Source organism: Hippopotamus amphibius, chromosome 13 (genome assembly GCF_030028045.1).
Source record: "Hippopotamus amphibius kiboko isolate mHipAmp2 chromosome 13, mHipAmp2.hap2, whole genome shotgun sequence".
Lineage (NCBI taxonomy): Eukaryota > Metazoa > Chordata > Mammalia > Artiodactyla > Hippopotamidae > Hippopotamus > Hippopotamus amphibius.
The window spans coordinates 44712416-44740120 of NC_080198.1; the positions used below are offsets into that span (position 1 = coordinate 44712416).

General features: G+C 47.4%; 1 protein-coding gene across 1 annotated transcript; it reads right to left on the reverse strand.

Moving 5' to 3' along the window:
- Nucleotides 1–12777: 12777 nt before the first annotated feature.
- On the reverse strand, nt 12778–18324 carry CCK (cholecystokinin). The gene is made up of 3 exons (XM_057706506.1): nt 18264–18324; nt 17030–17245; nt 12778–13190 (listed from the first exon to the last, which is right to left on the reverse strand). Exons 2-3 carry the CDS (start codon nt 17241–17243, stop codon nt 13057–13059), a joined length of 348 nt encoding a protein of 115 aa, XP_057562489.1. The 5' UTR covers nt 17244–17245; nt 18264–18324; the 3' UTR covers nt 12778–13056.
- Between the last annotated feature and the right edge of the window lie 9381 nt (nt 18325–27705).

Here is a 27705-nt window from a genome sequence, read left to right on the forward strand (position 1 = left end):
CTGAGGAAATATATTTTGAACATCTATCATGGACCAGGCACAGTTCCAGGCAGTGGGCACACAGTGATAAGCAATCAGTTTCTCGTGGAGCATACGTACAATCTGTTAATAGGAGAGAGATGGCCCCAAACATGGCATAAGGGCTGTGCAGAGAATTGAAATAGGCTGGTGTGAGGGATGAGGTGGCTACTTTGGGTAGTTAGGGACGGCCTCTCTAAGGAGGTGGCATTTGAGTCAACCATGTGAGATCTGGCACAAGAGCATTTGGGCAGAGAGAGCAGCTGGTGCAAAGGCCCAAAGGTAGGAATACATTTGGTGTGTTTGAGGAGCAGAGAGAAGGCCTGCGTGGCTGTGTGCCGGTAGTAAGGGGAGCATGGTTATGGCAGAGGAACCAGTGTCACCAAATGGTCCACCTGATCCCCATGTTTCCCAGCCACTTTGCAGTGGGCAGGGCACAGGATTAGTTGTGGCCAGTGGGCTGAGAGCAGAGAGAAGTCCAGGCATGACTTTCTACGCTCCTCTCTTGCTCTGAAGACAAGTGTTGAAATGGTGGTGTCACAAGTTGGTGGAGCCATCATTTTCTGGGTCTCCGTGTGGAGCAAACTCCCTGCCATCCAGCATGTGACATATGATCTGAAAGAGAAACCAGCCTCTGTTGTTAAGCCAGTGAGGGGGTTGTGCATCAGGATCCCTGGGGGTAGGGCCCAGGTATGTGCTTCACCAAGCCCTCCAGGGGATCCTGGAGCTCCCTAAACTCAGAACCACTGCGCTAGATCAGGCAGCGTTCAGGTGGGAGTCCTGCCATGGGAGGGGTGGGTTCCCCTCCCCAGTGTCTCCCTGTCTCAGGGCCTCAGAGAGGCCAGACAGCTGGAGCTGGAGCCATCTTGCTTGACGGGGAGAGAGAGTAGGCGGGTTAATCTACTGGCTGGGATGGGGAAGGCTTTGAGACAGGTGACGTTGGATCTGGGCAGGATTTGTCAAGTGGGGAGGGCATGCCAAACAGAGAGCAAAGGTGTGGAGGAGTGATGGGAAAAGGAGCCTGGAATGCATCTTCTAAGCAGAATGGTGAGTAGCAGGGACAACAGAGTTAGAAAAACCACCATTTTGCAAAAGTAACTCATTTAGACAACAGTGGATGCTGAAACCAGTGAGTAAGAATTTGTTAGGGAGCAGAGTGTTTACATACATGGTACCTTCCCACAGAATGTTTATTAATTTTCAAAGTGGTGGGGAGGTACCTTTGCAGTGGAGACACCTGTCAGGTACCACTTTAAACAAGGTATCAAACTGAACATCACCCAGATGGGACAAACTGGTATCAGGTACCTCTGATGTGTGATGTCCTGGGAAGGACACAGCACTTCTGTGCTGTTGTGCCAAAAATGCAAAACCTGAATCATGAAGTTGACAAATTGGCAAACCCAAATTGAGGGACATTTTATAAAACTGTGTACCTGTTCCCTTTAAAAACATCAATGTCATGCAAGAAAGAGGAATTGTTCCAGAATAAAGGAAGATAAAGGGACAACTAATGCATTTTATGATCCCAAATAAAAGAAAAGATTGGGATGATCAGAGAAATTTGAATATTGGGAGTATATATTTTTTTTATTTTTTTTATTTTTTGGGGGGTACACCAGGTTCAATCATCGGTTTTTATACACATATCCCCGTATTCCCTCCCTTCCTTGACTCCCCCCCCTCGAGTCCCCCCCACCCTCCCCGCCCCAGTCCTCTAAGGCATCTTCCATCCTCGAGTTGGACTCCCTTTGTTATACAACAACTTCCCACTGACTATTTTACAGTTGGTAGTATATATATGTCTGTGCTACTCTCTCGCTTCGTCTCAGCTTCCCCTTCAACCCCGCCCCCTCCCATACCTCGAGTTCTCCAGTCCATTCTCTGTATCTGCATCCTTATTCTTGTCACTGAGTTCATCAGTACCATTTTTAAATTCCGTATATGTGAGTTAGCATACAATATTTGTCCTTCTCTTTCTGACTTACTTCACTCTGTATGACAGATTGTAGTTCTATCCACCTCATTACATATAGCTCCATCTCATCCCTTTTTATAGCTGAGTAATATTCCATTGTATATATATGCCACATCTTCTGTATCCATTCATTTGTTGATGGGTATTTCGGTTGCTTCCATGTCCTGGCTATTGTAAATAGTGCTGCAATAAACATTATGGTACATGTTTCTTTTGGGATTATGGTTTTCTTTGGGTATATGCCCAGTAGTGGGATTACTGGATCATATGGTAGTTCTATGTGTAGTTTTTTAAGGAACCTCCAAATTGTTTTCCATAGTGGCTGTACCAACTTACAGTCCCACCAACAGTGCAGGAGAGTTCCCTTTTCTCCACACCCTCTCCAACATTTGTGGTTTCCAGACTTTGTGATGATGGCCATTCTGATTGGTGTGAGGTGATACCTCATTGTGGCTTTGACTTGCATTTCTCTGATGATTAGTGATGTTGAGCATGTTTTCATGTGTTTGTTGGCCATCTGTATGTCTTCTTTGGAGAAATGTCTACTTAGGTCTTCTGCCCATTTGTGGATTGGGTTATTTGCTTTTTTGGTGTTAAGCTTCATGAGCTGCTTGTATATTTTGGAGGTTAATCCTTTGTCCGTTGTTTCATAGGCAATTATTTTTTCCCATTCTGAGGGTTGCCTTTTAGTCTTGTTTATGGTTTCTTTTGCTGTGCAAAAGCTTTTAAGTTTCATGAGGTCCCATTCGTTTATTCTTGATTTTGTTTCCCTGATTCTAGGAGGTGGGTCAAAAAGGATGTTGCTTTGATGGATGTCATAGAGTGTTCTGCCTATGTTTTCCTCTAGGAGTTTTATAATGTCTGGCCTTACATGGAGGTCTTTAATCCATTTGGAGCTTATTTTTGTGTATGGTGTTAGGAAGTGTTCTAATTTCATTCTTTTACATGTTGCTGTCCAATTTTCCCAGCACCACTTATTGAAGAGGCTGTCTTTTTTCCATTGTATACTCGTGCCTCCTTTGTCAAAGATAAGGTGCCCATATGTGTTTGGGCTTACTTCTGAGTTCTCTATTCTATTCCATTGATCGTCCTTTCTATTTTTGTGCCAGTACCATACTGTCTTGATCACTATGGCCTTGTAGTATAGTTTGAAGTCAGGAAGCCTGATTCCACCAACTCCATTTTTCCTTCTCAAGATTGCTTTGGCTATTCGGGGTCTTTTGCGTTTCCATACAAATCGTAAGATTTCTTGCTCTAGTTCTGTGAAAAATGCCATTGGTAATTTGATCGGGATTGCATTGAATCTGTAAATTGCTTTGGGTAGTACAGACATTTTCACGATGTTGATTCTTCCAATCCAGGAACATTGTATGTCCCTCCATCTGTTTGTGTCGTCTTTGATTTCTTTCATCAATGTCTTAAAGTTTTCTGCATACAGATCTTTTGCCTCCTTAGGCAGGTTTATTCCTAGGTATTTTATTCTTTTGGTTGCAATGGTGAATGGGAGAGTTTCCTTCATTTCTCTTTCTGCTCTTCCATTGTTAGTGTATAGGAATGCAAGAGATTTCTGTGCATTAATTTTGTATCCTGCTACTTTACTAAACTCATCAATTAGTGCTAGCAGTTTTCTGGTAGAGTCTTTAGGGTTTTCTATATATAATATCATGTCATCTGCAAAGGGGACTATATTTTTGAGTATTGTACTAATATTAAATTTCCTGAATTCAGTCCTTGTACTGTGCTATGTGAAAGCATGTTCTATTTCATAGGAGAAATTAGCTAAAGGATTAAATGAAGGGGCTTGACATCTTTCTGTACGTCACCTTCAGATATTTCTTGAAAAAGCAAATAAGAATTTTTTAAAAAGGAATGTGCAAGAAAAGGAACCCTCAAAATGTGGGAAGCACCCTAGTACTATATGTTTTGTAAATTATAAAAATAAATGCATTCTTCTGTCTTGTGGCTATGGCAGAAAGATGCTAGAGGTGGTTTGGTTTTTCCTCTCTGTTCTATGCTGAATTTCCTTCTGTATATCTGAGCCCTGCCCCCTGCCCAGGGAGTTTGACCAGAGGGCACCATGGCCAAAAGGGAGGCTGTCAAAGAGACAGTTGATGGGACCAGAAAACAAAGCTGTCAAAGACTTGGTTTTAGGTTATGAAGAAAGAAAAGGCTGAATATATATTTTGGTATAAGACCAAAAGATCTGGATTGAAAACGTAGCCAGTTTTTCTTTCTACTGCTTACTTCCCCTCCCCCATGCCCCCCCCCCCCTCCCTGAACAGGTTCACCAAGCTGGTGCAGGAAGGAGGGAGCTGGTGTGGCAGCCTTCACCTTCCCTGTCCCTGAACCAAGTCCAAGGTCTGGCAGAAGCCCCGGATGAGTCTGGGGATCCAAGGACAGGCAAGCTCATTTCCTGGGAGGGCTGAGAAAGTGGAGATGTTCCAGAACCCCAGCCCAGTTCCTCGTGTGGCGGTGACCATATGGGGCAAGGAGAGTAGAAACGGCAGCAAGTGGATCTCAATGGAAAGATCCCCAGGAGGTCCCGAAGTGTCTAGCACCAGACAAATGTGGGACTCACTTCGAAGTGCCTGGGAGCAGAGGCAGATATGCCCCGGGGGCTTTCCAACAGGATAAAAGAAAGTGGACACGTGCCACCCCCAAATGTGAATAAAAGCAGGTGCACAGAACTTATATGCTTCCTGGAGAGAAGTTGGTGGAGGTAGAAAGTTATTCTGAATTACCTGAATTTACTGGAAGGTCGTAAAAGGGATTAAGTCAAGATTTAGAAGAAAATAAAATTAATTTTTTGCACATTTGGGCTCCAGGCTGGAAAACACCATATCCTGGGAGGATTTATTTTCTTTGGCCTGTAGAGGGCACCTGGAGACAGCAGAAGACCTGAAGGAACCTGCCCTGATGATCGAATCCTAAAATCAGGTGTTTGTCCTAGTAGAGACACTGAGGAAAGTCATGAGGCCTGGTCTAAATTCACCAGGTGAACTTAAGGGCGGCATTCACAGCCAAAGGGATGGCATACACACAGGTTTGGGGTATTAGTGAAAAAACTGAGTACAGAATGGGGAGGAAATCATCTCGAATATCCTTTTGCCACACCCAGGAGACAGAGGAAAGCATTTTTTTTTTTTTAAGAACTTTTATTGAGATACAGTTAACAGACAATAAACAGCATATATTTAGAGTGTACAGTCTGGTATCCCAATCTCCCAATTCATTCTCCCCCCAACCCTCCCCGCTTTCCCCACTTGGTGTCCATGTGTTTGTTCTCTACATCTGTCTCTATTTCTGCCTTGCATTTCCTCTTTCATAGTTGTTAGCATTTGCCTTATGTATTGAGGTGCTCCTATATTGGGTGCATATATATTTATAATTGTCATCTCCTCTTCTTGGATAGATCCCTTGATCTTTATGTAGTGTCCTTTCTTGTCTCTTGTAACATTTTTTATTTTAAAGTCTATTTTATCTGATATGAGTATCACTACTCCAGCTTTCCTTTGATGTTCATTTGCATGGAATATCTTTTTCCATCCCCTCACTTTCAGTCTGTATGTATGCCTAGGTCCGAAGTGGGTCTCTTGGAGACAGCATATATACGGGTCTTGTTTTTGTATCCATTCAGCCACTCTGTGTCTTTTGGTTGGAGCATTTAGTCCATTTACATTCAAGGTAATTATTGATATGTATGTTCCTGCTACCATTTTCTTAATAGTTTTGTGTTTGTTTTTGTAGGTCCTTTTCTTCTCTCATGTTTCCCGCTTAGAGAAGTTCCTTTAGCATTTGTTGTAGGGCTGGTTTGGTGGTGCTGAATTCTCTTAGCTGTTGCTTGTCTGTAAAGCTTTTGATTTCTCCGTCGAATCTGAATGAGATCCTTGCTGGGTAGAGTATACTTGGTTGTAGGTTCTTCCCTTTCATCACTTGAAATACATCATGCCACTCCCTTCTGGCTTGCAGAGTTTCTGCTGATAAATCAGCTGATAAACTTATGAGGGTTCTCTTGTATGTTATTTGTTGTTTTTCCCTTGTTGCTTTTAATAATTTTTCTCTGTCTTTAATTTTTGTCAGTTTGACTACTATATGTCTTGGCGTGTGTCTCCTTGGGTTTATCCTGCCTGGGACTCTCTGCACTTCCTGGACTTGAGTAGCTGTTTCCTTTCCCATGTTAGGGAAGTTTTCAACTATAATCTCTTCCAATATTTTCTCAGGTCCTTTCTCTCTCTCTTCTCCTTCTGGGACCCCTAGAATACGAATGTTGGTGCCTTTAACATTGTCCCAGAGGCCTCTTAGGCTGTCTTCAGTTCTTTTCATTCTTTTTTCTTTATTCTTTTCCGCATCAGTGATTATCACCACTCTGTCTTCCATATCACTTATTCGCCTTTCTGTCTCAGTTAATCTGCTATTGGTTCCTTCTGGTGTATTTTTCATTTCAGTTATTGTGTTGCATATCTGTTTGTTTGCTCTTTAATTCTTATAGGTCTTTGGTAAACTTTTCAATCTTTGCATCCAGTCTTTTTTCAAAGTCCTGGACCATCTTCACCATCATTATTCCGAATTCTTTTTCTGGAAGGGTGCCTATCTCCTCTTCATTCAGTTGTTTTTCTGGGGTTTTATCCTTTCCCTTCATCTGGTACAAAGTCCTCTGCTTTTTCATTTTCTCTGTCTTTCTGTGGCTGTGGTTTTCAGTTCCACAAGATGAAATACTGCTGATACTGCTTGATACTGCTGTCTGCACTCTTGTGGAGGAAGCTATCTAGGACGCTCATGCATGCTTCCTGATAGGAGGGACTGGAAAGCATTTTTAAAAAATAGTTTACAAAAAACATTCTATATTAAGTTATTTCCATCTTTTGAAATTAACCTACCCCACTTTTAATACATCTTCCTTTTAAAAATAATTTTTATTTTTTTATGATTGAATCCAGGATTGGAGGACGTATCTGTTCAGTGGTGCTTGGGATTTCACCACACCAAATCCCAAAGTTCAGGCTGATCATGCTCTGAAATCCCAAAGAACTGAAAACCAGAGAGGGAAAGTGGGGCCTTCAGCTTAGACCAGCAGAATGCCTTGAGTAGACGTGAGAGATTCAGGGAAAGAAAGCAAGATGGGAAACTGGGGAAGCCGCAGTCTGAGGGGAGACAATGCCCTGCCTTACGGAGTCTGAATCTGAGATGAGACACAACCCTGCCTCAGGGAGACTCACTCTGAGGGGAAACAGCGCAGATTTCAGGGAGGCCAAGTGTGAGGGAAGATAAAGCCCTGCCTTCAGGTAGCCCCAGTCTGATAGGAAACACAGCCCTCCCTCAGGAACCTCAAGCTGAGGAAACAGAGCCCTGCCCTTGAGGACCCACAGTGAGCGGGAGATACAGCGCTCCTTCGGGGAACCCGAAAATGAGGGGAGACACAGCCCTGTCCTCAAGGAGCCCGATATTGATAGGAGAAACAGCTCTGCTTCAAGGGGCCCCATCTGAGGAAACACAGCCCTGCCCTTGAGGACCCACAGTGAGGGGGAGATACAGCACTCCCTCAGGGACCCGGAATCTGAGGGGAGACACAGCCCTGCCCTCAGGGAGTGCGAATCTAAGGGGGGAAACAGCCTTGCCTTCAGGGAGCCCCATTCTGAGGCGAGATACAGCCTTTCCTCAGGGAGCCCACTATGAGGAGACACAACCCTGCTCTCGAAGAGCCAAGTCTGAGGGGGAGATAAGCCCTGCTTCAGAGAGCCCGAGATGAGACAGGAGACACAGCTCTCCCTCAGGAAGCCCCAGTCTGCAGGAAGATACAGCCCTGCCTCAGGGCGCCCGCTCAGGAAACACAGCCCTGCCCTTGAGGCTCCACAGTGAGGGGGAGATACAGAGCCCCGCCAGGGAACCAAAATTCTGAGCGGAGACACAACCTTGTCCTCAAGGAGCTGCAGTCTGAGAGGTGACACAGACCTGCCTGAGAGAGCCCCATTCTGAGGGGAGATGCAGCCCTTCCTCAGCCCACATCTGAGGGGAACACAGCCCTGGCCTCACAGAGCCCCAGTCTAAGGGGAGACGGCCCTGTCTTTGAGAAGCCACAGGGAGGTGGGAATACAGCGATCCTTCAGGCACCTGGAACCTGAGGGGAGACAGAGAGCTGCCTCAGGGCCAATACAGCCCTTCCTCCGAGAGTCCAAAACGGAAAGAAACACTGCCCTACCCTCAGGGAGCCCCAGTCTGAGGAAACACAGCCCTGCTCTCAAAGAGCCACAGTAGGAGGGTGAGAGAGAGCCCTACTTCCGAACCCCCGGCTTCAGAGTCTGAGGGGAGACACAGCTCTTTCTCAGGAAGCCCCCGTCTAGGGAAGTTACAGCCCTGCCTCAGGGAGCCGCAGTCTGAGGAAACACAGCTCTGCCTCTGAGGAGACACGGTGAGGGGGAGACACAGCGCTCCCCCAGGGGGACGCGGCGCTTTCACTCTTCCACTGCCGGGTTCAGTCACTAGTCAGGGAACTAAGATCCTTCGAGCCGCGAGGGGTGTGGGCAAAAAAAAAAAAAAAGCTCCCGCCCTGCCTCAGGGAGCCACTCTCAGAAAACACAGCACTACTGCTGAGGGGCCCCAGTCTGAGGGGAGACACAGGGCAGGGCAGAATTCTGCACGGTTTTCTAAAGCCAGGCAGCGGCAGCACGGAGGTGGGGGCGGGCAGGGCGTGTGAAATTGGTAGCAGAGACTCACAACGGCAGGCCAAAGTTTAGGGGCATTATTCAGAAGAGAAAAGCCAGAGACATGGTGTTCTCCCAAGCCCCCCAACACATAAGCCCTCGGTCCTCCCAGGGGTTTCTACTTGTCACCTGTGACACTGAGGCCCAGAGTAGCAGCGATAGCATGTGACCCCTGACTCTCCTGGTTACCTGACTTCCAGCCACGGGTGGCCTTCATCACCCTTGGGCTTCTAGCCTGTGACTGGAGAAGGAACTGCGTTGTGTGCTCAGCTGTATGAGTGGCTGACCCACCACAGAAATGGTTGTTTGGCTCAGGAACTGGGTAGGAAGGTACCTCCACTCTCATCCGGTCCCTGGTCCCCACTGAGGCTGCCCTCTCAAGGCCAGAATTCTTACCAGCAGATTACACAGGCGTGAAGGCAAGTGGCTTAGCCAAGTGTCAACAGCCAGCCAAGCCCCTGGGACTTTTTTTTTTTTAAGTAAACTTATTTATTTATTGGCTGCATTGGGTCTTTGTTGCTGCACATGGGCTTTCTCTAGTTGCGGAGAGCAGGGGCCACTCTTTGTTGTGTGCAGGCTTCTCATTGCAGTGGCTTCTCTTGTGGCTCACTGGCTCCAGGTGCTCGGGCTTCAGTAGTTGTGGCGCTCGGGCTTCGTTGCTCCAGGGTATGTGGGATCTTCCCGGAGCAGGGCTCAAACCTGTGTCCACTGCATTGGCAGGCGGATTCTTAACCACTGTGCCACCTGGGAAGCCCCCCTGGGACTTTAAGAACATGTAGTGTGATACGTCAACCCTCAGTGGTGAGGGATTGGTTGGTTGGTTTTGTTTTTTAAATTGATCTATGGAGGCCATTATTTTTGTAATGCTAAGTTATAGGAAATAATGTAATGCTACGTTATAGGAAAAAAATAAAATAAAAAAATCCAAAAGGCAAGACCAACTTTTTAATTACTAGATTCAGTAGACATCAAATTACATTTCAAAAGTACATTACATGACGATGCAACTTAACATTTTTACTAATTTGGAATTGTTTTTCACTTCAGTTTTCCTCCACTCCAATCTGGAAAGCATGAGGTGCTCACTAATTAGAGGTAACCATAGTTACCAAGTTATCTTCAAAATACATCTGAGAGTTCCTTTTTTTTTCTTGGTTTTAATTCTACAAAAAGCATTTCATTTGTCAGTGTTTCTTGTTCTCTTTTCAGTTTCGTTGAGTGATTTTCCAAGCCCTGGAGCCTTTTGGCAGTCATATTAAAGTTCCAACATTAAGATAAAATAAATCACCCATTCTTAGAATAAACAGCCTGAGGGCCTGAATTATCCAGTTTTAAAATTTCACCTGACTAGGTGGGTTAACCAGAGGGTTGACAAGGATAAGTGGGCCTGAATCCTGCAGATTTCAACTTGCTTCTCTATGGAAAGAAGCTGGCACCACAGGTTTTTTAAAAAACTGTCCACTTGAGGGCATTGTCCTCTTTTGTAGAGGAGGAATCATCGCCCATTTCTTCGGTTAGCTAAGTGATTAAATATGAAGAAATTCACTGACACCAAGATTCCAATTTGCTGCAGTGGTAATTAGATGTCCCTTTGAGACTGGCTCCTGGGGCAGCTGCCCAGCTGTCCTGCCCCTTAATTCAGCCAGCTCTGCTGCCCTGCTCTCTCCCAGCCTCTGAATTTTACCTGCCATCATTCTTGGAACGTTGTACTGTGATTTTGTGAATCTCCCACTAGAGTTCTTGGTTGCTGTACCTACCCCATCAGCATAGAGCCTGATACACAAGCGCACTGCCATGTGTTTGTCAGGCCAGTGAAGGGCTTGTAACCGTCCACGCAAGGTGTTACAAGAGAGCAGCTGAATGCTTTCCAGAATGGAACTTGAAAAACAGTCAAACACTTTGAGTCACTCTGGCTGCAGTCCAGAGGTGTTCGGGCAGGTAAGCCTCGAACTCTTGCCAATCCTGCCTGCTTCTGTGTGCCCAGCACAGCATGTAAGCCACAGCAAGGAAAAGGTTAGAGAAGTTGCTAGTCTTGGAGCTTGATTAGATGTAACACCCCACTTGTCAGTAATCCCACTTGTGCTGTCTTGAGGTTTTCCAAACCAGAAGTCTCTTGGGAGTCATAGTGAAGGATTCAAAATTCATAAAATAAGCCACCCAATCTTAGAGAATAGCCTGATGCCGCGAATGGGTTTTTAAATTTCAGCACATATTGAGATAGTATTTCATCAAGATCCTAGAGTTCCAGCAGAAACTACCAGGCCCTGTGGGCAGAGAGGAGGCAGGGGCAGGCCCTGAAGGCTGTGAGTGGGGCCTTTCTTGAACCTAACACAGGTGAGGACTAGAAGTGGAGTCTGGGACACAGACAGCTCCAGGAGATGCCCCTTAGTTCTGGTTCAAGGAGTGAGAAAGGTAATTCCTAATGGCCAGAGAGCATGAACATTCCCTGCTTTTTTCTTTCTTCTCTTTCTTTCATGCCATAGCCCCCAGGCAAACACACAGCTGTCGTGGTAGCAGTCAGTCATGAGCCTAGCCAGGGCCAAAACTCTGAGGAAGGGGACACTTGCTCTTGGATCAGAGGCGCTCTGATCCCAAGAAGGGTAAGAGTCAATCCCCATTGATTTTTCTCTCTCTCTGTGCTTCTGCTACTTGGACCTGAACATGGGCCCAAACGTGGAAGTGTGTGGCAGAACAGGGTAAGCAGAGCCCCAAGTTTTTGGGTGGAGGACCAACAAGGGGAGCCACGGGGAACTGGAAAGTACTGGGGAGATTGTCCAGAGGGAGTAACTCGGGAAAGCAACCCCATATAGCCATTCATGAACTCCAGGGCTCACCCCAAGCCTGGCATGCTTGGATCTGGTCCTAATTAGCATAGCAAAGACTTTGAGAACTAAAGTAACACATAGACCACCATCTACTTCCCAGGCTGTTCACTGGGTGGTGCCCAACTTATAGGGAAACGAAAAGCAGTATGTCTTCCTTGAAAGCTGAACTGACCACCATTCTTTCCAATATCTGTCCCCTTTGGGACTGCATGTCCTGTTGCATTGGGCCACCTGGGGCCTTTGCTGGATAAAACCCAGGGTTCCTGGAGGTCTCAGTCAGAAGGCACAGAAAGGCTACTGTGTGATAGCTGGTGTTAGATGACCCCTGGACATCCCTTTGGACTAATTCTGTTTGCTGATCCCGCCAGAGACCCAACAGAGGGAGTGGCCCATGAAAAGAGAGCTTCTGCTCTGGGTAACTACCAGATCCCCCGAACATGTCCTGCAATATGTCTCTGGAATACGTGAGACCCAAGCGGCTGTAATCACAGACTCTTTTCTACACTGTCGTGACTCCAAGTGTGGTCCAGGACCAGACATTACCTGGGGCTTGCTCAGACCGCAGCCCAGACCTGCTGAGTCAGAATGTGCAGTTTATCAAGATTCCCAGGTGATTCATATCCATTCCAGAGTCTGAAAAGTGCTAGATCAATGGAGGTCACGCTAACCTAGGAGCCACATGCCCTCAAGTCTGTGAATCTCTTTAGCTGGGGAACCACGGGCCAGTCACTTTCATCTCTCAGAGTCTGTTTCCTCATTTGTAAAAGGACAACAACCTCTGTGCCACAGGGCCATGGAGAGGTCCAATGCATATAAAAGTGCTGACCAGCACTGCCCCACTATTTGTTTAAAGGCCAAGAGCACCCCAGGGAAACCCTGGTGTGGGATGGAGTTGGCAGATGAGAACATTCCGTGGAGATGAGGTGATGGAAAGCCCCACCCCCAGCTGCCTCTCTGGGCTTCACCCAGACAAACGAGTAGCACTATAAGCCGGCAGGTTCTTTTTTGCAATGGTGTCCCGCTGGAGCCCAGCACCCAGGGTAGCCAGGGCCAGGCCGTGGAGCTGACACAGGAGGCCCTTTCCCTGGCTACCTGGCCTGCAGCAGAGAAGCCAGCTCTATGCCTCACCCTCATTTCTCAGGCCCTTTCTGGGACCATCTACTGCAGGGATTCATCCTCGGGCCCCATACATCAGGAATTCCTCCTTGAATGTTCTGAGGACTAAAAGACCCTTTGTCCTCGGTAGACACAGGGAACAAGGGGCAGAATGAAATCACTTTAATAGCATAGCAATACTTTAGGACCTGGGGGTCACAGATGAGGGAAACATTTTGTCTTCCATTTGTACATTTCTGCTGAGGTGCATGGTTACATTGGACAATGTTACAGACAGATTTTTCACATTGAAAACTTAATAAATAGATACTTTAAATGTCAGAGGTCGGAGAGACTACGAGTTATGAGTGTGATCGTTTTCTTATTCTGCCTCCTCTGAGTCAGGAGGTCGCTTCCTGTTGCCCTGACGAAGGCCGGTCTTCTAGGAAGTGTATTCGTACTCCTCGGCGCTGCGCCGGCCGAAATCCATCCAGCCCATGTAGTCCCGGTCTCTTATCCTGTGGCTCGGGTCCAGGCTCTGCAGGTTCTTGATCACAGACATTCGGCCAGAAGGAGCTACAAGGGGCAGAGAGGAAGGAGGTGAAACGGGACCATCATATCTAAGAGCAAACACAAGTTCAGTTTGTAAAGAAGAACAATGGAAAAGGCCAGACAATATGTAACATGCACTCTCCTAAAGGTATCAAAGAGGTATCAAGATAGTGGGATTGCTGGGCCAAAATCTAAGAGAGAAGAAGGACCCATGTCTATGTAACTGGAGAGGGTAGTATTTTCTAGTCGTGGGTGTGGTTTGCGACCTGTAAGAATTTTGGTGAACTCATTCACGCTCACCTTTCACAGCTGGAACCTGCCTAGGTTTTCCTACTTCTAGGGGTGTTTTCCCGTATGTAGCTGGCTCTCAGCAGGCGCTAACCAAGGATTTCCCTGGTACTACCCTTCTCTAAAATTTACCCCTTAATATTCCTGAGGCTACCTGACTCTTGTTAAGGTAATGCAATTACAATATTTTGATGTTAGAATTTTTTTTCAGAATGTTTTTTTAAAAATGGAATCCAGTCTCACTGCTAGATAAATACTGTTTTAAAATTATTAGTTTGAAAGTTACCTTCTTTTTTTAAAAAATGATATTGAGAAAAAGGCATACCATCAGATTAAAACCTTAGCACCGCAGTAACACTCAAAGAAGGGTGGGCAGAACAAAGAGGTAATTTAATTCAGCTATTTTGACCAAAATGCAATAATTGAACCTGAAATGGGCCCTTAGGGATGGGAGTTAAAATCCTTAGGAACAGGATAAGCCCAGGTATGATTCATGTCAAGTGGGCAGGGCCATGATGAGGCATGTGACGGTCCTGGCCCACGGATCGCACACAGTGGCCTCCTGAGGAGAAAATCAGTATCATACCTTCTCTTGTACAAGCTAAGGGGCAAGAAAGGTCCCTCAGGGACCTCGATGGGCAAAGCCCAGGTGGCTTTAAGGGCAGAGGGTGGAGGATCACTTGATGGTTCCTACTGCATTGGGGGCCACCGTGTCCACCCTGCTGGCATTGAGCCCTTCTGTATAAGCCTGCCCTTGCCAACTCCTGTCCACAGGCTGCATCGAATCAGACCATGGCTTATTTATTGATGACACGGCAGAAGCAGGTATTTCTTGTTGGATAACCAAATAAAGCTAGCTAAATTAAAAACCAGAAACAACCCTACAGAGCTACATCCCCACCCTTTCTTAATCTCCCCTTCCTCTCCCCCCATTACTTCCCAGCTTTGGAACTAAGCATCACTCCAGCACATTCTAGCCTTTTTGCAAGTATCTCCAACCTATGCAGAGGAAAAACAGCCCCCACTGTTTAGCTGTTCAACAGCTTTCAGGTGAAATATTAGTTCTTGCATTCAGCAAAACTCTCAGACCCAGTTATCTGTGCACAGTCACATGGAGCTAGGCCCCATCATCCTTCCTGTTGCTACTGAATGCCCCCTCCAAGGGCTGGGCACAACTGGAAGTTCCACCTAACAGAAGCGAAGCAAAGTGGCAGCTTCGATGTGAGCAAGAGCCTCAGTGGTTGGTGGGGGCGCCGTGTGCAGCATAGAAGCTGTGCCTATGACATCCACAATTTCCCCACTGCACACACAGTTCTGTGCATTTACCAGAGGCCTCACTCACTTCCCCGGTGTGGACACAGAGTAGGCACTTACAACCGATTTACACAACTGAAGCGCCTGGCTCCTTGAAACTTTAAAACTCGTAATGGGTAGTAAGCTGGGAAGCTGAATGGCTTCCAGACCCTCCGGGGAGGGCAGGACTTGAGTAGACTCTCAGCCCTGATGCTAGGTAGCCTAGATGTGCTACCTCACGTAGGTCACTCAGTCTTCCAGAATCCCAGCTTCCACACTGACACAACGAAGATAACACATCTTACTGAGCAGGGCTGTTGTGAAGATGAAGAGAGACAATACAGATGTAGCATTGGGCTTCGCTGGGCTCGGGGCAGGTGTACAGTAGCAGAATTGCATTTGCTCAGATCACTGAAAGCTCCACAGACAGTTCCTAATGATAAACTCTTGAGCACTCCCCAAAGGGTGCGTTATCTTGTTTAGAATCTTTAAGCATAATATATTCTATAGTTTAGTAAATATTCTCTGTGATCTCAAAATGTGTAAAACAAAGAAACTCTATAGATGTAGATACTTATTTCTAGTTCATATTTGTCAAATAGAAGGGCATGATTGTTTTCTAGCTAGCACTGATCCTGGGTGTTGGTAGCTTAAGTTCCAAGTGAAGGCTATTCCTATATGAGTTTGTCACCGCAGGCTGAAGGCAAAGGGCTGAGAAGAGGCACCAGGAAGGACCTTCCAGCTAAGATTTGCAGTGTAAAGTCACTGTTGGGTGTCAGTTCTGGGGAAATCATGTGGTAATTGGCTTTTTACCCAGAACTGTTTCTGGTGGATCTCTCCTGAAGGTATGAAGGGGCTTCCAGATTAAGGTCGATGAAAAGCCTAGGATATTTCAGACTGGTCTGGCTGAAATTCAACCCATATCCAAGGACAGATGTTAAACTACTTTCAGACAGACAGCAGGAGCCCCCCATATTTTCAGACATTCACTGTCATCTGACTAGTGTTTCCATATCTTTCAGTTTAATAGCAGGAAATCAAAATAGAAGATGGTAGTTGGGACAATTTCCCAATGAGAAGATGAAATATAAAAAATCATCTTCTATTCTCCCCTTCTGAAATCCTCTGGTCAAAAAGGTCCCTTCTCATCTTCATATGGGATTATAGGAGATTCTGCAGAGCCAAGCTCTTTATTTTCTCCCCATCTCGTCAAGCCATGAGTTAAAGTTCAAAACCAGGCCCTGGCATACCAGCAGGTTAAGAGAGCCTCAAGGGAAAGGAGCCCACCTCCCACCCCTCCCAGCAGCTGTGATTTATTGTCCAGCTGTGTTGGTCCAGCTTACAATACCACTCCACAGTCAGTGTTCACCATCAGTGTCACTGTGGATGAAACTGGTAGGAAAAAATCTGCCCCAGTCCAAATCATGATTTTCAGGGACTCTAGAGATGAGTGAACCTTCCTCTGAACCTCAAAAAGAGCTGGAAGGGGCCGAGGGGAACCCCACTCTCATGCCCTCTTTATAGACAAGACAGTCAGGCCCAGGAAAGGGACAGGACTCTCCGTATGCCACTCAGCTACTGAGCTGCTGAATCACCTTATTCCTGGGGAAAGACTTTGATACTAAGCAAATGATGGCTTGTTTAGCTCCTGCTGCAATTGGGTCCATCTCTCCAACAGCACAATAAAAACAAACGGGTTACTTGCTGTGTAATCATCTTAAATCACTGCCAGGAGAACTCAGACCTACTCCTGATTCTTTCCTCCTGTTACATACTTTGGTGAAAATCGACACACTGTCACTTTTTAAACTGTTGCTGTCAGATCTCAAGCATTCTCAGCCTTCACCACTGCCTGCTAGAGGGTTTCCAAGTGCAGTGTCTGGGTGGCTCCTTCGCATTTACAGTAGAGGGTGTTCAGTGGATCTGCAAACCCTTTCTGAGTCAGTAATTTGCTCAGTAACTATCTTTTAATGTCTTCATAATATGGTGTTGAACTTAAACAGCAACACCGTGCCAGACATTAGTCTAAAGAAAGCTTTTTAAAAAGGGTTCCCTTAATAAATTAAGTCCTCCACACTCGCTCTCAATTTGCTACAAAGGAAGTCCAGAAAACCGCACTATCCGGTACAGCACAACTCGGGTAAAGAAAGGGAAAACCCTTTCATCTAAACGCGCTGCCTCTGTTTCCTCCCGAGGAGTTACCCACCTCCACCAGCCCCGACGGTAGGGAGGACGGTCAGGACAGGAGGCAGAAGGGGGGCACGGGGAGGCGGCCTGCGTACCTTTCCGAGCCTGCTGGATGTATCTGGCCAGCAGCGCGCCCAGGTGCGCTCGGGGCTCTTCGTCCACTCTCGGCACCGCCCTCAGCTGCCTCCGCGGCGCCGCCTCCTCCTGCTGCGCCCGGGGTCCCGCGGAGTCGGCGGGAGGCACGGGCTGTGCCAGGGCGCCTGCCGCCAAGACCGCCATCAGCACGCACAGGCAGACGCCGCCGTTCATGGCTGCGGGGAGCAGAGGGAAGAGGCCGTGAACGAAAAGGTGGGGCCACCGCGGGCTCTCGCGGAAGGTCGGGCCCCCAAGGTACGGAGAAGAGCGGCTCAGCTCAAACGCTCTGGGCTCCGGACCCGCCAGGCAGGTGCAAGCACGAGGGAGCCCGTGACCCCAGCACGCGCGTCCGGCGCACAGCGCTCGTCTTTTGGGTGAACCACAACCGGGGCCCGGGACTGGTGCGGGGGTCGGAGAGAGACCCTGTCTTCTGCCCTGTTTAGCAGAAGGAATGTCTTCTGTTTTCCTTTAGTTCGAAGAAAAGCAAGAGATTGAAGATGGGTGGAAATTATCCTAAAGGGAAGACTCTGTGGGAGAAATGAGACCCTTTGAAGAAAAGTAGCACCTTTCCAGAAAGCTAAGTTTCCAATAGGAAAATAAATGGTGAAAAACTGAGAAGCACGGTTTAAAATGTGGAGGCAATTAATAAGAGCCGTATTTTTCAAGTTTCTTTAAGGTGCACATGGGAATTGGCAATAAAGCATTGCGCAAAACACAGGCAGGGTTTTTAAAAAATCAGAAATCTGCGCTCAGTCATGGGGCGTCAGCCAAGCACCGCTGCATTTTAGATCCGCCGGCAGATAAAACACTCGCAGGTTTCCATCCCCAAAGCCATGAATTTTTCTGCAGTATTCAGAAAATGAATGTAAATTTTGAAACCTCTTGGTAGTTTATTTGAAAAGATTGCAAAGTACACTGCGCCGCTGTGTAACATCTAGCAAATCGCAGTTTGCATGCTAATCCGATAGATACTCCAGCGTTGCCTGCGCGAGAGAACAAAGCAGGCGAGTAGAAGTCTCTAAAGCAGCTCTACCCACCCGGCCCGCACTGCCCTTTCTGACTTCAAGAAATGTCTTTCAGGCTGTCGGAAAGAAGACACAGAAAACAGAAAAATGAAATGGAAGAGGCACAAAAGTGAAGACACCCTTCTTCAAGGACACTTGGCACTTGGATCCCCAAGAGCAGGGAACCTACCTTGGGAATAGGACGCAGCGGGCTTCGCGTTTCTGCCAGAGCAGCGGAGGAGCCGAGCCAAGTTCACGGTAGGCGGGCAGGAGGCTGCCTCTTAAATAGCCCCTCCTGAGCCGTTGGCCAGTCATCTATTTACCCAGCGCTGACGCAGACGGGTAGCGACACGTGCTCAGAGGGCGGCAACCGGGGCGACAAAAGATTGAGGTGGCTGCCGGGAGAGAGGGGGCAATGGCCCCGTGGAGCCGGGTGAACCCCTCCCGGGCGGAGTGTCCGGGGTCAGCCCCGTCGGGGGAGCTTCCTGCCCCAGCTGGGCCCATCCCCTCTCCCATGCCCATTCCAGCTCGAAGCTCGCCCTCTCGGGGCGAGAGACCTAGGAATGGGACTCTCCTTGCGGATGGGGAAGCTGCCCGCCCGCCTATAGTCCTCTTTGGGGACCAGAGGGGCCGGAAAGGAAACCGGGCGGTGGGGTGGGGTGGGGGGACACTAGACAGGGCTGAGTGTCAGCAAAGTGTAATTCTGGGATGGAAGAAGTGTCGGCCCCTCTTGGAGCATCCCAAGCGGCTCTGGTCTTTTTACGCGAGAGTGGGCTTCCTCCGGGGGAGGGAAGAGGGGTTTTCACTTTGTTCTCAGCCCCATAAAAAAACCTCGAGGTTCTCCAGGATCCCAAAGGCAAGGGTTCCCGGGTCGGTGAGAGGGTTCGGCCATGGCTGGCTGTTGACGTCCCGGGCCCCGGTTCACGTCAAATGAGGAGTTTGGGAAAGGGCTGTGTTTTCTTCCAAGCGGAGCTACCTCCTGCCCACGGTGCCCGCGGCTTCTTGTCGCCAAGTGGCGCCAGCGTGTCCCCAAAAGCCTCCCTGTCCCCATTCCCTTCTGGCATCGGAATCCGCCATTCCCACCTTCCCCGAGTATCCGCGTATCCGAGCTCTCACACCTGGCTCGGTCCCCGCCGGCTTTGAAATAAGGACCTCGCCCCTCGTCACTCACCCACCTGGTGGGGACACGGGATGCGCCACGGCAGCTATGCGCCCTTCCCTCCGCGGTCGCGCTCCTGGCTCCGGAGAGAGGCAACCCCCAGCCAGTGCGCCGCAGGGGTCTACACCCACCTCCGCCCTGAAGCCGGTTGGGTTAGAATCCGCTTGTTGGTGCTCCAGTTCGCCGCGAACTGCAAAAGTTACTGACAACCCCGTTTCACTGTCGGCAACCGAGGCGCGAACAGGAGCAGCGCCTGGCCAAGGCTTCTTCTCAGACGCCTGGGACCTCGGCGCACCGAGGCCTTCCAGCCTGGGACTTGGGGGTCGCCATCCATCCCTCGTCCCGCCCCAGGGTCCTCCACTCCTCCCCCTTTTATCCCTCCTGGAGAAAGATTTGGGAGTGATTCTTTCAAAATCGGAATCTGTTCTCAGCTCCAGGGATGGTGCTACTGCGGGGGTCGAGGTGGGTGGGGAGTCGACGGGGGTGGGGGAGTTTGGCTGGGGGTCAGGTGGGGGCTTGAGGGGAAGGCGCCTCTTGTTGCCATCCCCCATTCCAAACTCTAGAGGCTGCTGCGTTTCTGCAATCTAAAGGCAACATGTTTGAAACAGAGATGCAGATTAGATGTTTTCCAGTGGTTTTCCCACAAGGCTGCTGTGTAGTTCAGTTGGGGAAACTAGTTTTGTTGGTGACTGTGGCCAAGACATGTCTGAGAACACAAAGTTGTTATAGAGCATAATCACCTAAGGGGCTTGTTCAAACACCACCCAGAGTTTCTGATTCAGTAGGTCTGAGGTGGGGCCCAGGAATCCGCATTTCTAACAAGTTCCCTAATGCTGCTGCTGCTGCTGCTGGTGGTCCCCTGATCACACCTAGAGAACCACTGCTATAGAATTTCCTGAGGGTAAGCCAGTTACTGAACTCTCTTCCCTCCATCCATTCAGTTAATATTTACTGAACACTTCTCCTTCTGTCCTGTCTTACTCTTCTCATTTCCTTACTTCCGGTATCTGGGATCATCTCCCAGATAAACAACCTGCCCCCAAGCTTCTGTCTAATTTCAGGACAATACTACTGAAGACACCAGCTGTCTATCAGGCACTGTTGGGATACAACAAGGAGCAAAACAGACAAAATCCCTGCACTTACAGTGCTTCCATTCTAGTCGGGGAGACAGATAATAAAGGAGAAAAATATTAGCACGTGCAGTAGGTGATGGATGGTCACAAATGCTTAGGAGAAAAGTAGAGCTGGGAGAGGGTGTGAGGGGGGCTGGGCAGGGTATATGCATGAACAGGTGCAAACCCCTGCCTGAGGTCCCTCTGTTAAGATCTTTGATATGTAGACCTCACTACCTATGTTAAGGAGAAATGGTTTTGCTTCTCAGTACAAATAAAGACAAGAGAAGTTGTAATGGGATTTTGTTTTGTTTGGAAGTTCTTTTTGTACTTTACCAAGTGTGAGATGGTAATTAAATTTTACCCCAATTTTACCCTTGTCTCAGAAAAAGAATAAAAAAGGGCAGCGCCCTCTCCGTTCCCCCACCCCCCACCCCAACCAACCTCTTGTTATTGAGTGAGACTCACACCTGGGACTGAGATGCCCCATGGTGTGGAAGGTTCCTACCTTCATGCAGGGGACTGAAAGGGTGGGAACCATATCCAGATGTATCATTGGAAAGAGAGTAGAGGTGAGAGAAAACCTGTGACTGTTTATTGCTTTGGAATCTAGAAATTTCCATCTGATTGTGGTGGAAACAGTTTAAGTTAGGTCCCATTCAGAGCTGGAGAGGCATCCCCAAAAGCAGTCCCTGAAACAGGATGTGATCATTTCCATGTCGGATTTTTTTTTAGCTGTGGGAAGTATCTCAAAGACATATGTCCATCTTGCGTTTGTAGAAAACTTAGTGGAATATCCAGAGACCCACTAGAGACTCCTACTTTATTATTCATGGAATTTAAACTTGTTACAGCGATCCCCATTAAAAGGAGGTCAGGAGAATATTTGCTGTGATTAGAAATGTGTTTGACGGCTTCTGTTTGGGATCTTGAATTTTTTTCTCTTGAACTTGCATTAGAAATGCCATCCTTTGTCCTGGAGTTTTCCAAAGGCCCATGTAGCCAATGACATCTGCCATTATACGAAGCAATTTAACAGAAAAGAAAGAAGTAGCTGAGGTTATGGTGAACAGTTTCCTTTTCCTAATGATGAGTTCCCTCAGAATCTCTTGTCTCAGTTCAGGTGCTCACAAAAGCAAGGTTGAGACAAGCAGCCGGGTGCAGGGAGATTACTTGGGAGTGATCTCAGGGAAGCAGGAGTGAGGGAGCAGGGAAGAGAGAGAAGAAAATTAAGTGCATGTTAATGAGAGGGTTACTACTGTGTACTCAATCCTGCCGTGGTCTCTGTGAGATAACCCAAGGCACACACCTCGTAACCAGCACCCTCAAGCCTGGGAGGAGAGCAATTGCTCAATAAATATTTGTTGACTGAATTCTCCATCTATGTGGACATCGCATCTGCCAGTAAGCCAGAGGACAGGAGCCATGGTTTATTCACCCAATGCAAGAATTATCCTGGACACATGCTAAGTAATCAATACATGTTCACTGAGGGAACAACTCTTAGTTCAATTGACTGGATTTATAAGGCGTATAGTGGTGAATGAAAAGCCATTTGTTGGCCCTTGGCTGGGTCATGGACTCCCAAATAGCCACAGGAATTGTTTGTAACTCCATTTCTTTTAACTATGAGTGTAAGAGCCACCAGAAATGGGAGGTCGCCTCCTGAATAGGTGACAGGAAAGAGGAGAGGTCATCTCCCAGCCCACTGATCCCCACATGCAGAATGAGCCTTTGCTTTTCAAACTAATACCGAAAAGCCAACAGGAATGGTAGTTGCCGGGGAAACCATCCACCAGTGTCTGCAGGTCTGTCTCTTGGATCACTTTCCTTTGTAGAAGTTGAAAGAGCAGCCTCTGTGGCCGTAATTGGGAAAAGTTAACGAATAGGGAGGTTTAAATTCTTTGAGGGGCAGTCTGAAGTCTTTGTGGTCATGCTGATCCAGATTCCCTCTGAAGCAGGGCCCCTTGCAGCAACAGAGGACAAGCGTGTGTCCCTGCAATGTCCCAGCCTCCAGCAGAGACACGTCCCACCTACCGGTCCTGCTGCAGCCCAATGGCAGCCATTTCTCTTCCTCCAAATTAATGCTTGAGGACACAGCTGTTCCTGGACAGCCTTATCAGGGAAGGCTCTTAGTTTTACAAATTAAAGTGGTTTGTGTAGGTATTAAATGCACATAATTCAAAAATTTAAAGGTAGAAAAGGGTGCAGAGTTAAAACTAAGTGTTCCCCTCACCCCTGTCCTTCCCTAGAGGCAAGGAATGCTTCTTGTTTCTAGTGAATTCTTCCACAGAGAGTCCATGGACATACAGACAAATCAGTTAAGTGTCAAACACACACACAAAATTCCTACTTGGAAGCACATAATATGTAATGTTCTCTGCTTTGCTTTTTTCACTTAAAATATATATCAGAGGTCATTTTTTTATTGTTGGCATAATTCTACCTCTCTATCTGTAGAACACTCCATTAGATGGATGTGCCTTGATTCATCTAGCCAGTGCTCTATTGATAAAAATTTAAATGGTTTCCAATATGTTCCAGTTATAACTGAGGCTCCTTGAATATCTATCATACTGCTTATGTGCATGTTTTCCTTTGGGATGAATTTTTAGAAGTGGAGTTACTGAATTAAAGAGTATGTCCACTTAAAATGTTGGTAAACATTGCCAAGTTACCCTTGGGGCAATTGTCCCCTTCTGTCAAGGACAGCATATTTCTCTTTTCTTGCTTAATCTTTTCTTTTAATGCTTCAGCTCCAGCTGCTTGGCCAGCTCCTCAGCCAGGCTCGCTGCCTGAGAACATTAGCTCTGAGGTGGTGGAGAGCTGACCCTGCTGAACCACTGGGTTTAATCTTTGGGTCACCGTTCTGTTTGAATTCGTGTGGCCTGTGTGTGTAGGGGGCAAAGGGAGGGTGGCACTGCTCAGTGTGGCTGATGCTGCTCTCTAGGTGACATTTGGGAAATTTACAAGGAATTTTTGGGTGAGCACCATAATGTGCAGTGCCTACTGGCATTTGGTAAGAGGGGCCCAGGAGGGCTTCCCTGGTGGCACAGCGGTTAGGAATCCGCCTGCCAGTGCAAGGGACACAGGTTCAAGCCCTGGTCGGGGAGGATCCCACAAGCCGCGGAGCAACTGAGCCAATGCGCCACAACTGCTGAAGCCTGAGTGCCTAGATCCCATGCCCCACAATAAGAGAGGTCACTGCAATGACGGGTAGCCCCCAGTTGCCTCAAGTAGAGAAAGCCCACATGCAGCAACGAAGACCCAACACGGCCAATTAAAAAAAAAAAAAAAAAAAAAAGAGGGGCCCAGGAGACAGGGTGTCTGGCAACCTGCTACAGACAAGCACATGATGTTGGATGACCCCCTGGTGATTCATGTGGGTGAAAAGCTTGTTTATAATTATTCAAACCTAGAAGCTAACTTCTTGTAACATAAAAAAACCAAAGCATTTTGGCACAGTTTCAATATAACTGAACTTTCCAACAATGTTCAGTCAACAGAAGATTATACTTTGTTTTGTTTGGGATTTTAGCAGGAGATGGCCACCATTTTGAAAGCTTATGTCACCAGCCCCAGTGCTGCTTGTGGTGTTTGAGTTCCCTCTGTGAAACACCTCTGTTGGCCCATGTATCTAGCTGTCCCACTCACAAAATCCTCTGTTTATATTATTTAACCTTTATTTCAAGTTATCAAATGTAAAGGAAAAATGTCTATAAAATTCAGTTGCAAACTGGGTTGTTTGTTTTAAATCCAAACTTACTTATTCTAAGTAGGTACAAATTCTAAATCTCACAATTGTTTTCTAGTTAGCTGTGCCTGACCATTTACATATTGAGATATATATGTATTTAGAATATATATATTCTATATAGATAGATAGATAGAACATATAGATATATGTATTCTAAATTGCTTTCCTTTTATATTATGGAATATACCTTATATTATGTTATATTGGGGGCATTACATCAATTTTTAAAAAATATTGTGTGTATAGGTATTATAAGAGTTATAAATGTTATTTTAGGCCATTAAAGGGAGAATGTGAAATATCTATTATCCAGAGTGGATGTAGAGTCAGATGGGGTTGGGAATCCAGGCCTTTAGAACATAGATGTTTAAGACCTAATCTTTCTCCACCTGTTTCTTGCTATCCTGACTAATCCGGGGAAAATAGGTGGGCAAATATTGAAAGCAGAGATTGAAGGCAGGGACTCCAGCAATTTGCGGTGGAGTGTGTGGAGGACAAGGAGTCAGGATGCGGTTGCCAAAAAAGACGGGTGGTGCACAAACAGCACTGAGTACAAGATTCTTCCTTCCCACCCCGCTACTGACCGTTGGGCCTGACCACAGCATCCCATCTGCACTAGCTTCTCCCAGACAAGCCTGAGACCTGAGGCTGGAAAGGGAGCTGCCAGCTTTCAGCATGGAGGTGGGCAGAGCCAGCTGAGGTGCTCCAAAGGTTTGGGGTTTTAGGGAAAGCAAGTTTGGGGCTCCTTTGCCTAGGCATGATGCTGAGCAATGTGCAAAGGGCATGTCGATGGGAAAGGGAGCCAAAAGGAAAAGAGAGAATCATTCCGTGCTAACAAGCAGCAGGAATTTTACCATGAAAGGAAAAATTCTATTTAGATTTTCACGACACCCATTCCTTAAGGAACGGCACGAACCTGCAGCGTGTGCAGCAATTGGCAGCCTGGAAATGAGGGATCTGTGCATATATTTTCCTAGCACCCATGACGATGAGTGAAAGAAGGAGTTTGTTTACCAGATTCTGAGACTTCCCCGGAGATGCTGGCAAGAGACAGACCTCCAGCTGAGAGTGGGGAGCCTCAGGGTGCTGGGCCCAGGGGCGCCGAAGACATGCAGAGGAGTGAGAACATGATGGTGGCTGCCAGATTGGGTTTCTTATGTAAGTTTCTGGAACTTGGAGCAGGGAGGAAAAGGAGACTCAGTCTTCAAGCAAGAATGTTGGCTTATATCTTGAGTCCCTTAGTTTGGGTCTCCCCTCAAGCAGACCCTGAGACAAAGTCCAGATGCAGGTAGTGTGTTTGGGAGGGCATCCCAGGCAGCTGAACTGAGAAGGTGGGGAAGAGAGAAAAGTTGATACAACTTTTCTGTGGGTTAAAGAACAGGTTGCTACTGGGGGCAACTGAGGTTCAGAGAAGCTGTATAGAAATCACTTCAAAATTTTCCCACGGAAGCGTTTATCCATGACTCCTCTGTCCTATTGTTTGAGGGTTACCGTGGCTGGTGTGAAAGAAGGAGACCTGACAGGCAGAGAAGAGAGATGCAGGTATGCGGTGTGGGAAGCCATCAGCTGGCACAGGAAGTGTCCCGCACCGCTGCAGGTGAATTCAGGGAGGCAGAGGGGATGTTGGGCCAAACATCAACAGCAGCTCCTGCAGCTCCTAAGTGCAAATCTCAGGAAAGACCCCGATACATTCTCGAACTGTAAAAACACACAAAGCTCCCGATTTTGTTCTTGTTTTTTGGGGAACGTGCACCAATGTGTACAAGTTAATTTTGACCTGGAGAAGTGTTTAAGGAACATGTCCTCTTTCATGGTGGGCATTGTTCTCTTTCCTCTCCGACCCTGGGAATTTCATACAAAAATGACATTAGATCCGAGTCTCAGGCCTCACACCCACTGTCTGTGTCACGCAGAGCAAGCCACTTCAGTTTCATGACCCTGCGTTTACACAACCGTCCAAGTCGGGGAGGATTCACTTCCTAGAAGGATGTAAATCCTCAATGGGATAACTATTAGCCATGTGAGGTGAGGGCTCGGGGACAAGAAAACTCACAGCTCCAGCCCTTTTCCACACTCAGCAATTTTTGGAACAAAAATATTGACCTCAGAATGAGATACTGAGGAGGAGACAGCCCCTGGAAAGAAAGAGCAGAGGTGAGAGTCATACTGGGATTGTTTCAGTTTTACAGATGCAGGGCTCCTGAGTTTTATCACTTACTCTGAGAACAGCAGCTCCACTGATGTCAAAGTGCACAGAGAACAGCACCCAAGTCCACTGAAACTACCAAGTTTTAGGAGGTTTATTCTGGACTCCCTGGGGACGACCCCTTGTATAACAAGATGCTAATTTTAACGGGAAATCATGGACGCAGAGAGCAGAAGTGAATGTGTAGCTATTTCTTGGCAACCCTAATTGCTGCAAGAGTTGCCAGGCTGCTAAAGGCATTCGCCTGTGCTGTACACACAGCTGGGAAATCAGAAGCGAGGAGTTGGGTTTGTTACCAGCCAAAGCCCTGGAACTCACAAGGCAATCTGCTCTCCTTGAGAAGGTGCAGATGGGTCTCAAGGATTTGTCTAGAGAAATGCTACTGGTTTCTTGGCTGTGGCTGTGTTTCTTTTTCTTCCACCCATAACAATTTGCTTTCTTGCTTTAAAAAGGCCCATGCAATAGGCACTGTGCTTGGAAAGAACTTGCCCTCATGGACCAGGCTCTCACATATCTCTCTCTGTGAGGAGGAATGACTGCCCGAGGAGCAGCCCTCCACTAGTGGGAAGTGGTGACCACATACCCCAGCTCTCTCATGCTGAGCCATGTTCCACGCTGGCTTCATAGGTCCCCAGCACAGTTCAGCCCTCATGGCCCTTGGTGGTAGCATGCTCAGTAATGCAACCTTTACTGGCTGCTTTCCTGCCCTGTCTCACTTCCTTATTTCCATCCCTGTGTCTTGTGGGATCACCTCCCAAATTAACTGCTTGCCTTCAAAGCCCTTGCTTAGGGTCTACTGCAAAAACCCAAACTACAGTGGTTGACTTTTCAGCTTCCATCCACCTGCATCATATTCCAGGGTTAAATGTGTTCCTCCTGCTGGTTATCCCCATCCATGGGCTACAAGCTCCCGCTGGCTACGTGGCTAAGAGACCTATCTTCACAGTCCTGGGATGCTGTGATTAGGAGGGCATAGTGTTGGCTTTGAAGAGTCTGCTTCTCCCAGGGGCCAGGGGCTGATGCGTGGATGTGAACATGAGGGTTTATCTTGGCAGGTTGCAGAAGCTTCCTTTTGCACAAGTTGGCAAGGCATTTGCTGAATGTTTCATGGCCCCTAATCCACAGAGATGACCTCAATCCAGCATCCAGACTTTCATGCTTTCTTAGGACCTTCAAATCACATGATAACCCTCAAGTGTATATTTCCTTGAGTCTGAATAGCATCTTTTGAACTAGTCATTCTCAATGTGGAGGCCACGGATCCATCCCCTACTACACGATCATCAAGGATGCCTGTTAAAAAGGCAGAGTAGGGGTCTCCTCTCAGAGCTACTGCATCAGAACCTCTGGAGATGAGTCAGGGGTCTACTTTTTAACAAGTTTCTGAAACGTCTT

Bases quoted from the DNA above. Each gene is read 5' to 3' on its own strand.
- CCK (XM_057706506.1), bottom strand. From the start codon at position 17,243: ATGAACGGCGGCGTCTGCCTGTGCGTGCTGATGGCGGTCTTGGCGGCA. The intron at 13,191-17,029 runs GTACGCAGGCCG...TGCCCCTTGTAG, and splicing joins CATCCAGCAGGCTCGGAAAG to CTCCTTCTGGCCGAATGTCT.